General features: G+C 55.1%; 1 protein-coding gene across 17 annotated transcripts in view; it reads left to right on the top strand.

Annotated features, from left to right (window-relative positions):
- WNK3 (WNK lysine deficient protein kinase 3) overlaps nt 1-13,383 on the top strand; it is a 58,229-nt gene extending 44,846 nt beyond the window's left edge. For 14 of the 17 annotated variants that reach the window (XM_048833011.2, XM_048833006.2, XM_048833003.2 and 11 more), the window contains 11 exons: nt 79-234; nt 328-379; nt 1,496-1,591; nt 2,281-3,029; nt 3,460-3,691; nt 4,036-4,145; nt 4,493-4,947; nt 5,611-5,822; nt 7,040-7,141; nt 8,670-8,872; nt 9,067-13,383. In XM_048833011.2, the coding sequence (XP_048688968.2) occupies nt 79-234; nt 328-379; nt 1,496-1,591; nt 2,281-3,029; nt 3,460-3,691; nt 4,036-4,145; nt 4,493-4,947; nt 5,611-5,822; nt 7,040-7,141; nt 8,670-8,872; nt 9,067-9,396 (2,697 nt within the window). In that variant the 3' untranslated portion in view covers nt 9,397-13,383. The remainder of the gene's footprint in view (nt 1-78; nt 235-327; nt 380-1,495; nt 1,592-2,280; nt 3,030-3,459; nt 3,692-4,035; nt 4,146-4,492; nt 4,948-5,610; nt 5,823-7,039; nt 7,142-8,669; nt 8,873-9,066) is intronic. The other 3 variants (XM_075122569.1, XM_075122568.1, XM_075122566.1) reach the window with 3 other exon arrangements.
- Nucleotides 13,384-13,721: the final 338 nt, after the last annotated feature.

Here is a 13,721-nt window from a genome sequence, read left to right as displayed (position 1 = left end):
GTCCAATCCCCTGGCTGTCGAGTCCCACGCTTTGGGAAATGCTGATTGAACTGTTGGTTGTTGGTCCCCCCCGATCAGGTAGAAGATAACTTTGTGCTGGAGAGTGAGAAGGAGAGGTTTGTGGAGGAGCTGAGAGCCATTGTGTGCCAAGCTCAGGAGATCCTCCGAAGCCTGCCGGTGGAAGAGCGAGCGTCTGGCAACGATTCCGTTCCCTCCGAGTCCAACAGCAGCCAAGTAAGAACAGTGCTTTATCGTGGGCATGTCTTTTTGGCTACGTGGGCACCTCAAAAGCTTCATTGTTTATTGACCTGTCGGTTTTTAATTCAGACAGGATCGTCCGAGCAAGTTCAGATAAATCCTGCCTCCACTCAGACTGGAAGTAAGTACCTTTCAAGAACCTTGAAACACGGGGGTGTTGGCTTGTCTTTGAGCCCCAGAGAGCTGGAAATAAGGGAGACCTCACTGGGTTCTTGTTGAAATGAATCTTATTGACCCTCTGCTTTCCCCACCCTTCTCCCAAAATTTTTTGAGAGGGGGCCATGCTGTCACCGATTCCCAGACCTTGCTAGCGATTGCAAGATCAATCTGTGGTGTTCTGGTGTGAGGTTCATAATAGCGAGGCCAGTTTTCATGTTTCTCTGTTTCTCTCTGGGGCACATAATGACCTTGGGGATTCTGGGGTTAACTCAAGGAGCTCAATTTATTTCGCTTACCAAAGAGAAGGTGAAGGGGTGACTTGATCCCAGTCTGTAAATATCTACGTCGGGAACAGATAGTTAATAACGGGCTCTTCAGTCGAGCAGAGAAAGGTCTAACACCATCCAATGGGTAGAGGTTGAAGCCAGACGCAATCAGACAGGAAATGAGGCATGAAGTTTTAACAGTGAGAGTCGCTAACCACTGCAACCATTTCCTGGAGGGTCACGGCGGATTCTCCATCACTGACTCTGTTTAAATCAAGATGGGATGTTTTCCTGAAACATTTGCCCTAGGAATTTTTCTGGGGCCGTTCTCCGGCCTGTGCTCTACAGGGGGCCAGGTGGAATGATCACACCGCTCCCCTCCGGCCTCCGAATGTATGAATCTGTGACTCCATTAATGTAGAGAGATCCTTGTTTTTCACGCTACAGGGATGTTGTCGTGTATTTCATTGTTTTAATTCACTTCCTTTTAAGTCTGTCCTTCAGCACGGTACAAAACAGCACCGTTGTCCTACACAGCAACCGCATGTGTTATTTAAACCAGTCCGTCAGGGCGAATTCAGCAAGTGATGCTCATGCCAAGCAAAGCAGTTAGCTTAGCCTCAGTGTCCCATTCGCCGTGCATGATCCCCGCGTCTGATATTTCGAAGGCAGGCAAACCAGACCCACAGAGTGGGGAGGTCGGGGGCGTGCGTTGGCTGGCCGATTAACTAGGACAGAAATGCACTAGACTTCCACTAGTGACTTACCTGCTGGTAGGTTCGAGTGACGCTTCCCCTTTCATCTTTCCCCAGACGAGTGCGCTCCTCAGTCCTCTCCAGTTGGCCGCTGGCGATTCTGCATCAATCAGACAATAAGGAACAGAGAGGGCCAGATGCCGGGTGTTACCGGTGAGCAGAGACTTCCACTGTGGGTGACGGGAGGTCAGAGAGCAGAAGGAAACGAACAATTTACAGTGAAGGCCTGAGTCAAAACCAGCCAGAGGCTTTCTCTTAGCTTTGGCATAAGCCTTTGTAGCCCACGCAGTAGGGCTCATGTGAAGGGCCCAGGTTTGGATCCTGGTCTAAGCTGGGGTAAGACAGGGCACTGGACAGGGTGGGCTAATGCTCTGAGAAAGTCCAGAGAATCCTCCGTCTGGATGCCTGGCTGGTGGGTCTTTCTCCCCTGCTCATGGTCAAACTGATAGCCAGATTTAGGGTTGGGAAGGAATGGGTCTCAGTTGCTCTGAGAAGGGGGAATTGCCCTGAGTGTGACCTGACTCGGTGATCTTGCCTGAGTCTACAGAGAGCCTGAGCCAATTGCTCAGAGAGGTGTGAACTGCTGTTAGTGTGACTGATAGTCATACAGCTTGAGTCCGCTGAGAATCGGGTCTCTGTGAAGATCCTTCAGCGGCAGGGGGTCCACAGATATTTCCAGCAGCTCCCTTCACCTTCCAGCCGCTCCTTCTTAGGCCCTTAGTTTGGGGAGACCCCCACAGCTGTCTTTACTGATGATGTCAGACACACGTACCTGCTAGGGGCTGAGGTCCCTGTTCAGTGTCTTGGTCGGGGTGTAACGTTTCCCCCTGCGGTTGTTACAGGTCCGGACAAGGAGAATGCTAAGGAGACATACCCGCAGGGGGGGCTGCTGGCTGCCGAGAGCCAGGGTCCCAATGCCAGCCCAAAGGACAGCACGGCACCAGAGTGCCCCGGCTCGAAACCTGAGCGGCTGGCGGAAGGAGACGCGGAGACACTCGTGCCTCTGTCTGCCAACGACAACTGGGCTGGGCCGGAGACTGGAGAGCCCCCTGCCCCACAGCCTGGCGACCGCCCGGTCGGCTTGGCAGTGGCCCACGCTGGTGAGCCGCCCCTCCTGGCCGAGGTCCCGGCGTCTGAGTGCCAGTCCCAGCAGCCTCCGCAAGAAGGAGACGCCTCTCTGAGCTCCAGCACCGGGCAGGTGCAGACGCCTGGCTCAGAACCGGCCCCTCTGCCCCCCTCGGTGCCAGAATCTGACGGCGAGGGGCCACCCAAGATGGATTTTGTCGACAACCGAATCAAAACCCTGGATGAGAAGCTAAGGACGCTGCTCTACCCAGAGCACAGCTACTCCGATAGCCAGAAGGACACGCAGAGCACGGAGTCCCCACTCTCCTCGGCCGAGGATACGCTGTCCTGTGCTGGGCCGGAAGCGCCAGCCGCCGTCCCCTCCCCGGCAGAGTCCCAGGGGACTGACGCCTTCGAGGGGTCTCCGCTGCCCCCCGCCGAGGCTGCCAGCCAGCCTGCTGGCTCGCCAGCGCTGAGACAGGACCCCGATATCATTACGGTCGCGCCCAGCGAACTCTGTCTGCAAGTGAGTATGGAGGGCGTGGGGGGACGGCGGGTATGGGTCTAGTTACGGTACCCAGGACACAATGCTGGCGTTGGGGGGTTGGGGCCAAGATGTTCTGACCCCCCCGGCCGAGATCGGGGGCCCCCTTGTGCCGGGTGCTGCACAGACCCCTCCCCTGGCTGAGATCAGGCCCCCAATGCACCGGCCTGTTGGAAAGTCCTTTAGATACATGTGGTGGAGCTGCGAGGGGGTCTGAAAGTTGGGTTGGGACAGGATGGTTCCCGAGCCCCCTTCACCCTCCTCTGGGAGATCTCCAGGGCACCCAGCAGTTAATTCAGGGAAGTCTGATGTGGGGGGCGCTGGGGTCCCCTTTGCCTTGCGAATCTGCGGCTGCCCCGTCCCACTCAGGTGCTGCAGCTCTTTCTCTTTCCCTCCCCTGTGTCTCCTTCAGGAGCTGTCCCCGGAGCCTTCCTCCCCGCCGAACCCCGAGGCCTGCCCCGCTGCAGTAGCCAGCATCGGAGCCGTTCATCTGCAGACAGGAGGTGGATATTTTGGCCTAAGCTTTACTTGCCCTAGTCTCAAAAACCCTATTAGCAAGAAATCCTGGACTCGCAAATTAAAAAGCTGGGCGTTCAGGCTCCGGCAATCCACCAGCTTTTTCAAGAGATCCAAAGTCCGCCAAGGTAGTGTGCTTAGAGACAGGGATCTACCATAGGTAAAGCATCCCTTATGATTTCTTTCCCCGCCCACGCCGCCTCCCCTCCGCGCCCGTCATTTCACCCCGCACAGCCATCGCCACTTTCCTTTTCTCGGGCTCCCCCCGCTTCCCCGCATTGTTTTCCATTCCACCTAGAAGCGTAAGTCTCGGGGAGGGTGGAGGGCTGGGAAAAACCGGCTAGCACCGGGGGCGGAGCGTTGGACGTGGCATCACTCTTGGGAGGTGCGGCCCCTGTGGTGCGGTTCCAACCCGCGATGCCCTCCCTTGTTTCTGCTCTTCTTTTCTTCCCGCTGTGGCGCCCCTTGGCAGCAGAGGCAGAGGAGACGAGGACGGAGGGGCCTGCCGAGCAGGCTGGGGCGAACGAAGCCAGTGGGAGGTGGAGATCGGCTTCGGTGTCCTATCAGCGAGGTCGCTTCCAGGTGGGTCTTGCCAGCCACGGCCTGGCTCCCTCCCCATGCTCCTGGCTCTAATCCACCAGACCCTGCTCCCCTCCCAGAGCCGAGGAGAGAACCCAGGAGTCTTGGCTCCCAGTCCCCCTGCTCTTACTAGCCACACCCTGCTCCCTTCTCAGAGGCAGGGAGAGAACCCAGGAGTCCAGGCTCCCAGCCCCCCCGCGCTAATTCACCAGACCCCACTCCCCTCCCAGAGCCGGGGAGAGAACCCTGGAGTCCTGGCTCCCAGCCCCTCCCATCACCCCTAGGCATGATCTCTTCAGGGCGGGGCCCTGCCCTTCCCAGCTAACCCTGTCCATCCCTGATTGTCCCAGGTCACCTCCGTGCCGCAGCAGCCAGCTCCCTGCACTGCAGACGCCGGACCTGATGCTGCCGGGCCGGAGGAGCCTCAGACGGACGATCCAGGCACCCCCCCGCCGGGAGAGTCGCTCCTGTGGGCTGGCCCGGCCTGCGAGACCGATGCCTCTTCCCTCACCCCAGAGCAGGAGCCGGAGGAGCTGTCGGCCACAGGGAGCAGCACAGAGCCGTGGGCCGAGGGGCCTGTCCTGAGGCAGCCCAGCTCCGATAGTGAGCTGGGCCCCGAGGAATCGGGAGAGACCCTGGGGTCTGGCAGGGACCACTGCCCCCCGCTGGCCGAGGACCGTGCCGGCCATGGGGCCATGCGCCGTAGTTCCCTCTTCCACTCGGCCTCCTCGCCCATGAGCAGCGATGACGAGTCTGAGCTCGAGGATGAGGACCTGAAGGTGGAGCTGCAGCGGCTGCGGGAGAAGTAAGGGGGCCTGGGAAGCCCGACTGTGACCTCCAACTCTCTTCCCCCCAATCCTGCACAAGGACCAGGGATCTCCTCCCCCAGGGCTTCTCCTCCTACACGTCCAGCCCCTGGCTGGGGTGGGGTTCGCCAGGCCCCCCAAGCAGTGAGGCTTGGGCTGGAGAGGTACAGGGCAGCTGCTGGCTCAGGTGCTCTGCAGATTCAGACAGGGTCACTTCACATCTCTCCGAGCAATCAGCGCAGGCTCTGTGCAGACTCAGGCTTGCCTCAGTCCAGTCCTGCTTTGTCCTTTCAGAGCCAGCCTGGAGCGAATTGTTAGGACCATTTGTTGTTTTTCCTCTTATGCCTAGAGGTCAGGGTCGGAGCCCCGTTGGGCCGGGCGTGCGCAACACCCAGAGAGTGGGTCAGGAGCTCACAGTTTAAATATGCTAGACAGACAAGGGGAAACAGAGGCATAGGTCGGGGAAGTGGCAGCGCCAAGAAAAGAACCCAGGAGTCCTGGCTCCCAGCCCCACCCTGCTCTAACCACTAGACCCCACTCCCCTCCCAGAGCTGGGGAGGGAACCCAGGCCCCCCTCACGGAGCAGCTGAGTAGCTCACTTGTCCAAAGCCAGTTCCTGCTGGTTTGGGGACGCCGTGCTGACGGCTTTTCCTGCCCCGCAGACACGTCCAGGAGGTGGTGACGCTCCAGGCCCAGCAGAGCCGGGAGCTGCAGGAGCTGTACAAACGCCTGCACGCCCTCAAAGACAGCAAGCCTGAGCTGTCGGAGCTGTCCCTGCAGCCCGCCTCCCCCCGCCGGCCTCGCTCCTTCAGAAGCAAATTGCGCAGCCGGCCTCAGGTCCTGACGCACGCCGAGAACTGTATCGTCGCCACAGGTAAGCCAGGAAATGAGCCCTGGCCAACGTGGGGCCGCCCTGGTCCCTTCTGGCCTTCCGGGATGGGGATCAAAGGGAACTGGCATTGCACAGGGGAGCTTGAGGTGGAGAGGCCAGAGACGAGCCATGGGGATGATCCGAGGGTTGGAAACCGGGCTTTAGCAAGGAGCTCGGTCGCTCTGGCTCGATCCCCGCCTAGATGTACCTGCACGGGGAACAAATATTTGCTAACAGGCTCTTCGGTGTGGCAGGCGAACGTCTCCCGCCATGCCAGGGCTGGAAGTTGAAGCTAGCCAAACCTATGAACAATGGCCCCTGGCTCCGAGCGAGGTGCTTAGATTTCAGAGCAGAAGGACCATTGCGATCATCAGTCCAGGGGCTCTCAACCATTCCAGACTGCCGGACCCCGCTCAGGAGGTTGATTTGTCTTGCGTCCCCTCAAGTTTCACCTCGCTTAAAATCGACTTGCTTACAAAATCAGACCTAGAACTAGACAAGCGTCCCAGGCATAGTGGTATTGACAAATGGCTGATGTTCACATCTGTACCAGATCGCTGTAAAATAAACCCCTTGGGCTAGAACTATTGCACTGGCAGAGCAGTGTGAACCAGGCGTTGTCTGTGTGACATGTTAGTGGGCACTGATTTCGCTGGTGCTTTTTATGGAGCCTGTTGTAAAACTAGGCAAATCTCTAGATGAGTTGATTGACCCCCTGGAAGCCCTCTGAGTACCCCCAGGGGTATGTGTAGCCCTGGTTGAGAACCACTGATCTAGTCTGACACAGGCCAGAGCGTGTCCCCAAAGTAATTCCTGGGGCTGACCTCTTAGGAAAACGGCCCACCTTGACTGAAAAGTGCCCAGCGATGGGGAATCTGCCATGCCCCATGGGGAATTGTTCCAGTGGTTAACGACGCTCATCCTTAATGATGTACACCTTATGTAATCTGCCAGCCTTCACAGAGGAAGCTGGTATATATATATCCCCATTTTACAGCTGGATAAACTGAGGGACAGAAAGGTCGTGACTTGCCCATGGTCACCACAGCAGGGCCAGCTGCCCTGAGGGGGCTACTGACTTTGGATGGAGTGGGGGTGGGGTGCGATTGACCCCCCCAGATTAGGTTGTAGCCCAGGGTTGGTGGCTCGTGGGAGCTGACGGGTTGGAAAGCGAGTGGGTTACGTCGTGATTTTTAACTCCCTCCCTCCCGTACGCACAGAGTGCTGCTGCACGACCACCGCCGCCTCCATGATTGACTATCAGCTGAGCATCCAGGCCCGCCTGCTGCATCAGAGCTGTGCCCCGGGGGAGCCCAGCCCAGGTACCTCTGCGCCCCGGGGGAGGGGAGGCACTTAGCCAGTTCCCCTGCAGACAGCCCAGGGTGGAGGCAGCCCGGGCTAAGGATTAAAGCACCAGATTAGGACTTGGGAGACCTGGGTTCTGTTCCTGGCTGCTCAGATGAGTCGCTTGGCCCTGGCCTGTGCCTCGGTTTCCCCATCTGTGAAACCAGGGTGAAGATACTAGCACCCCTGTGTAGAGCACGTTGAGACCTACAGATGGAAAGCACTTTGTGTGAGCTAGGAGCCCTTACGAAGAGACCCCGCTAGGCTGCTCTGGGATAGCCTGACCCAGGGGGAAATTTCCTCTAGCTGGTGGTTTGGTTTGTCTGTGTCTGTCTGATTTACTCCTCTGGCCCCTCTTGGGTCTGCGTAATCTAATTCTCTGGCCACAGCTGGTTCTGTCTTTCTATACTTCTCAGAGCCCCATTGGTTCGGGCTTGGGGGTGCTTCCGGCCCCATTGCCCCAGTGTCTGGGCCCTCCACCCTGTACTTATCTGCTCTGCTGCCCCCCACCAGTCTCGGTGCACAGACCCATAGTCTTCTAGCACGCAAGCCCAGGCGGGCACGTTGGATGGTGCGCTCCGGCCCCTGCCCAGCCCAGCGAGTTCCACCTGGCAGTGAGCCCAGAGGCATTAATGTAAAATGGGGCTGAATCGCTGTTTGAGCAAGAGAGACCCCGGTGCCTCCGACGCCCCGGGACCCTGCCATGACAGGGGATTGATCACCTGAGCCGGGCATTGTACAGTGTGTATTAGGTGTATTACGGAACCTCCTAGGAGCCCCAGCCATGGCCCACCACCCCAACGCGCCAGGCACTGTACAAACCCAGAACAGAAAGACAGTTCCTGCCCCCGCAGAGCTTCCCATCTAAGCACTAGGGACCTCGCTACTGCCCTTGATTTCACGTGCAAGGTGCCCAGATATTACGGTGATGGGTGTCAGGATCAAATTCTTGGATGGCTGGATGGGTGTGCAGGGGCGGGGAGGGGATGGATGGCGAGATGGATGGGTGTGTGGGGGGATGGAAGGGTATGTGTGGGATGGATGCATTTGGGGAGTGCATGGGTGTGGGGGGGATGGAAGGGGTGCACGGGGATGGATGGATGAATGAAAGGACATATGTAGGGAGGGATGGGGAAGAAGAAGGAGAGAGGGGTGTGTGGGGATGGATGGACAGAGGGACGTGGCTGGGGATGCACGGATGGTTAGCTGGAGGAATGCAGTTGGGGATGGATGGACCAGAGGAGTTTGGATGGGGATGGACGGACGGGTGGATACCAAATCTTTTCCTTCCCTCCCCCTCTCTGCCTCACTTGCCCACCCTGTAAGACGGGCTGGCCCCGTCTCCAAGGAGCCGTGAGGGCCAAGAACTTGGCTGGCGTTTACTTGGCTAATTCCTCCCCCTGGGAACGGGGAACGTCGGCTAGCTGTGGGTGTCGCTGCCCATGTGAGGAGGGCCATGGCCACCCTCGCCCTGCCTAACCCCTTCTCTGCCCCTCTCCCCGACAGAGCAGCTATGTGCTGTCAGTGGGACTGCCTCCTGCCAGCAGTCCCCGGCCAGCAAGAAGGGGATGTTCACCGACGACTTGCACAAGCTGGTGGATGACTGGACTAAGGAGGCGGTCGGGAACGCCCTCATGAAACCCAGCCTGAACCAGATCAAACAGAACCAGCACCGGCTGGAGGGGGACAGCTGGAGCAAAGCCTGCGAGGTGAGAGGGGACGGCTGGGGGCCAGGACACCTGGGTCCTGTCCCCGGTGCAGGGAGGCGAGGGGGATCTAGTTCTTAGAGCAGGGGAGGCTGGGAGCCAGGACTCCTAGGTTCTCTCCCTGGCGCTGCGAGGGGAATGGGCTCAGAATTTTCTGATCCATCTGACTGCTCTCTCTCTCCCCTTCCTCTTTTTAGAACACGTCCTCGTCAGTGGGCTATACATCCACCTGGATTTCCTCCCTCTCCCAGATCCGCGGGACTGTGCCGGCCTCCTTGCCCCCCGGACTGGCCCTCCCGGCTTTCCCCAGCGTCCTGCCGCCCTACGGCATGCCCCACGTCTGCCAGTACAACGCCATGGCAGGGGCGGCTTACCCAATGCAGTGGGTGGGTGTTTCGGGGATGGCTCAGCAGTCGGTGGTCGTCCCCTCCCCGCCCATCGGACCCTTCCAGCCTGGGGGCAGCATGCTGGGATTCCCGGCCTCCCCGGTCCCTAACCCAGCTACCATCCCGCCTGGTCCCAAATGAAGCCAGAGCAGGGAGCTGGAGGCAAACAGGGTGTTGTCGTACTCCCCCATCGTGGCCTGCAAACCGTGTGGATTCTGGTGTGGCTGACGCCCAGTCTGCCAGTGGAGGCGATTTGGCTCAGCTAACAGTGACTTGTGGCACGGTTCCTATCCTCCCGGAATACTTGATTTGATTTGATTTTTTTAACCAGCTTTGGTAAACTTGGCTCCCGCGTCTCATGCTCCTGAGACGTGATCGCTTCAGAAAGAAACCTCCATTTCACCCCTCTCTGGCGGAGAAGCTGTCCGCCTGCATCTTTTAAATGGCAGACGTGATGGTGGGGAGGAATTTCTGATTTGGTTTTTAAGTTAGGTGATGGAAAATGTGCTCCTAGAACTCACGTCGGTTTGAGCTGCGGCTGGGAAGTTTAGAAAGAAAAAATGTTTTGATCAGTGCAGCTAGCTTCTGCTGAGTTCTAAAGACCCTCCTTCCAACCCTGAGCCAGGAGGATTGGGGACTGAAAAAAGGGTTTCCTTGATCTCACCAATCCTGTTGCTGTGTCAGGAATATCCTTGAGCCACTCAGGGCAGCTCCGTGCAAAGCCAGCAGCTATTTCCTCGTTCCTCATACGCACACTTCTTTGATTTGAGCAGCTGAGAGATGCTGGGGTAGTTGGGTGTTTCCTGTTGAAATGAGTTCTGGTTTTGTTATTTTTGCAGCAGACACGAGTCTCAGAGTGGGGGGGAGTTGCTGGGAGGGGGCTATTTTAAATCTCTTCCAATCTCAGTCACCCCATCTGGGACACAGATTTGGAGGTGCAAAATTAGACAGGGCAACAGGGCTGTGTGCACCTCTGTGCTGTAGAGAATTTGGGAGCAAACGCAGTGAATTGGGGTCTTACTTTAGCCCTGCTAAACCCTGTGCTTTTGCAGCTGCCCTCGTTTTGAAAAGCCTGCCTTTCAGAAGCACTGGCTTCCAATGTTTTTCTATCTTAGGCGCATTTGAAAATATTGCCTCAAGTCCATTTTTGAAAGGGACTTTTCCTGATTTTCAAAGGAAGAAGCAGTTTAGCGGCTTAACTCATTGATTTCAATCAAATTTATCCACCTAACCTGCTTAGTGCTTTGTGACTATGCTGGTAGGCACCTGTTTGCATCTTTACACTCCTAAATACCTTTGAAAATCAGCTCCTACGTCTCTTTTGAAAATGGCACTTCTGAAAATTTCATCCTGCGTCATCCTGGCTTTGATCTCATAGCTCATATTTGACCCCTTTTGGGCTCTGAAATCTTAAGCACAGCAACCTGAACATGGGGGTCGACTTCGCGTTATGATCTGGAGCGCATTCGAAACGGCTCACTTTCAGTTGGGTTTGTTTCTTTTTAATATTCTTTCCCTTTGCAACCTGCCTCCGAGGCCTGGGTTGTAGACTAGCACATGTCCCCTGATTGCAGCCCTGCAGTGGCTATGCTTGGAGAGAGTGCTTTCAGAGAAAGAGACTAATTGAGGCTAATGGAGATTTTTTTAGCTGAAGTTTGGTTTACGTGAAGTGCAGCAAATCCTCTTTCTCCGTCTCACCTGATGGACCCACTGACTCCAACACCGGTACCCAACTTGGCTTCAATTCCTTATTGTCTTTGCAAGGATTTTAGCACATGGGGTTGGGTTAGATTTGTGGTAGGAACAGGGACTTAATATCACTTGCCAAAACTCATCCCATCTCCCCTTGGCGTTTCTGTCACGTGGCCTTTTCTGCATCCTGAGTTTCAAACAGACATTTCTTTGCCAGGTGGCTTTCAAGTCTGTTGGATCTTGCAAGGCTGGGCCCTTTGTCAGATAGGAACTTTTCAGATGTGCCAAATGCTTCTGCTCCACCCTGAAAGCTCCGCTTAGAACAGCATTAGGAATGGACCCAGGTAGAGGTGCAAACCCGGCCCCATTCCATGCCCCCCCCACCCCCCCTGCTTTGTCTGCCTGCAGCCACTTGCATTGCCTTATAACTGCTGTCTCCTAAGGTTTTTGTCAGATTTTTACTGGGAAGGGCTGCATGTCCGAGGGTGACTTGACACCAGTGGGTTTAACTTTTTTATAGCGAACACGTGCAGAAAACAAACCCACACGCAGATAGCGAGCGGCGTTTGTGAAGACCTGAGAACAGCGTTTCTCATCTCCCTGGGATTTTTTGGATTTTTTTAAGACTTTTCAATTGTTTTTTGGCTGGTTGTGTTCACTCCGTTAAAAACAAATCTCAAACGGTGTAGGCACTTAGGCTACGAAGTCTGGTTTTGTTTTCCACTTGGAGGAGAGGGTGTTTGGAAATGGGAGGTGCTTGGCCTTAGCTTTCTTCCTTTCCCCAAAGCACAGATCTGCGAAACAGCCTTTGGTTTTCCGGTGGGAGGGGAAATCAAGGGCTTGTCTGCTCTTGCAAGGCTGCAGCAGGAGGGATTTTCTGTAGACCCAGGCCTAAGACTCCGAACTAGCTCTGGGACCTGATTGTAACTGACACCAAAACCGGACAGAAATCCGAGTGCTATGCAGGTAGAGTGAAAGCACACCTTCGTGTGCACCTGTTGGTCTGGCTGTTCCCTTGAAGGACGAGGAGAAAGCTGTAGTGGTACAGCCGTGTCTACAGGAGGGACGGGGCTGGTACCCTGTCTGTAACTCACCCAGGGAGAGTGGTATAAAAGCAGGTCTGGAGGATGCTTTTGGCTTTGACCCTGCTAATTGTGGAGCGCTCTGGCCCTGATCCAGCAAAGCACAAGTTGAAGTGTATGAGTAATCAGGGACAGGAACAGTTAATTGGGAAGAGTCCATGCACAGACAGACCCTTAGTGACACTGGGAATCTAGCCTTGATTCAGGAAGGGTTTTAAACAGCAGAAGGGGAGGGTGTCCCAGATCAGGGCCCAACAGCAGAAATGGCTGCAGTTAGACCGGGAAAACACCTACTGTCTGTATGGACCAGACGCTTGTGTCTGTTTCCTAGGGCAAACTACAAGTCCTTCGAAGACTGCAGTCCCTCCAGATGTATCCTCTCTATCATGAAGTGTCTGAGCAGCACGCTAGAAATAGATGCTGTAAATCTGATAACAAACCAAACCGCACCCCCAGCCCCCAAAGAGTCAGTAGCGGCGTTCCGTCTGTATGGAACGGTTCATCTTTTCGTTGGCTGTAATGTAACAAGGAGCTTTCTGGGTCCCACGTGGCATTTTTATTTTCTATCCAGCATGAAGAATTTGAAGGTGATAAACAAATGTGAATTATTATTATTATTATTATTATTTTTTTAAAGAGACATTTTATTTTCCTGCTGTGCCTCTTTCAGGTGGAAGTCTGCCAGGGTCAGCGTCCACTGTAACGAATGGATCAGTTTAATAACGGGCTGGTTTGGGGTACAGTCTGCTGAACCTGGTGCTTTTTATGTTTGCTCTTGGTTTTATCTACCTCATTTTTTTTAGTGCTGTTTGAATCCAGCCTCCAATTTCCCAATGTTGCTTTATTTCCACCCCTCGTCTTATGGGACTTCAAAGTGACATTTGATCTTCCGTTTTCTCAGTTAATTATTTGTGTAGCGATTGCATTTGCTCTCTTGAGGCAAATCCCCCCCCTTGAATTCAGCTAGATGAATGAAAATATGATTTAGACACTGCACCGTTGACCTGGGATCTTTGGTAGCGCATGTGAAAGCTGGAGCACCGATCTGCCTTTCAGTAGCTACAATTTGAAAAGCTTGTTTTATCCACAGAAGCATTGCTCATGAATTATTTGTGTCCCTAATTAAGCCATCAAAATAAGCCAAGCCACTGGCATTGTTCCGCGGGGCGTGATTCTTAACAGCCCTTTAAGGTGTTTTATTTAATAGTCGTTAAAATGATGCATTCTGGGCTGTTTCATTTCCGAAACCCAGCAGTCTGTCTGTCCTTCATTTTACACGTTCTTACTCTGTAAAGGTGAAATGTTTGGTGAAAACTATGTTAACCTAAAATACATTTGGACTTTTGTTTTTTAATATTTTGTTTCTTTTTGGTGGTTACAAATCTCCAGTTTATCCTAGGGGAAGTGGAAGTGTGTGGGTTTGGGAAGGGGGGGAGCGGAGACACAGGCAAAAATTCTCCACTTCCTTCGCCAACCACCTCCCCCTGGCCAACATGAATAGACCTGTGGGGGATAAAAAAGAGGGGGGGATAGTGTGAGGCTGAGCACAGGGGAAAACAATCAATCCCCTGAGCTGTGACTGGCAGGACTCACTTGTAATGCGGACGTAGCGGGCTGTGAAGCACAGAAGCGCAGCCCCAGGCCTGCAGCTTCTCGGCCAGGCCCCGTGTTGAGCTGGTGCGGAGCGGCCTC

The sequence above is a fragment of the Caretta caretta genome, chromosome 23, assembly GCF_965140235.1.
Source record: "Caretta caretta isolate rCarCar2 chromosome 23, rCarCar1.hap1, whole genome shotgun sequence".
Taxonomy (NCBI): Eukaryota; Metazoa; Chordata; order Testudines; family Cheloniidae; genus Caretta; species Caretta caretta.
The sequence above is the reverse complement of the archived record's forward strand: the minus strand, read 5'-3'. Positions and strand labels throughout refer to the sequence as shown.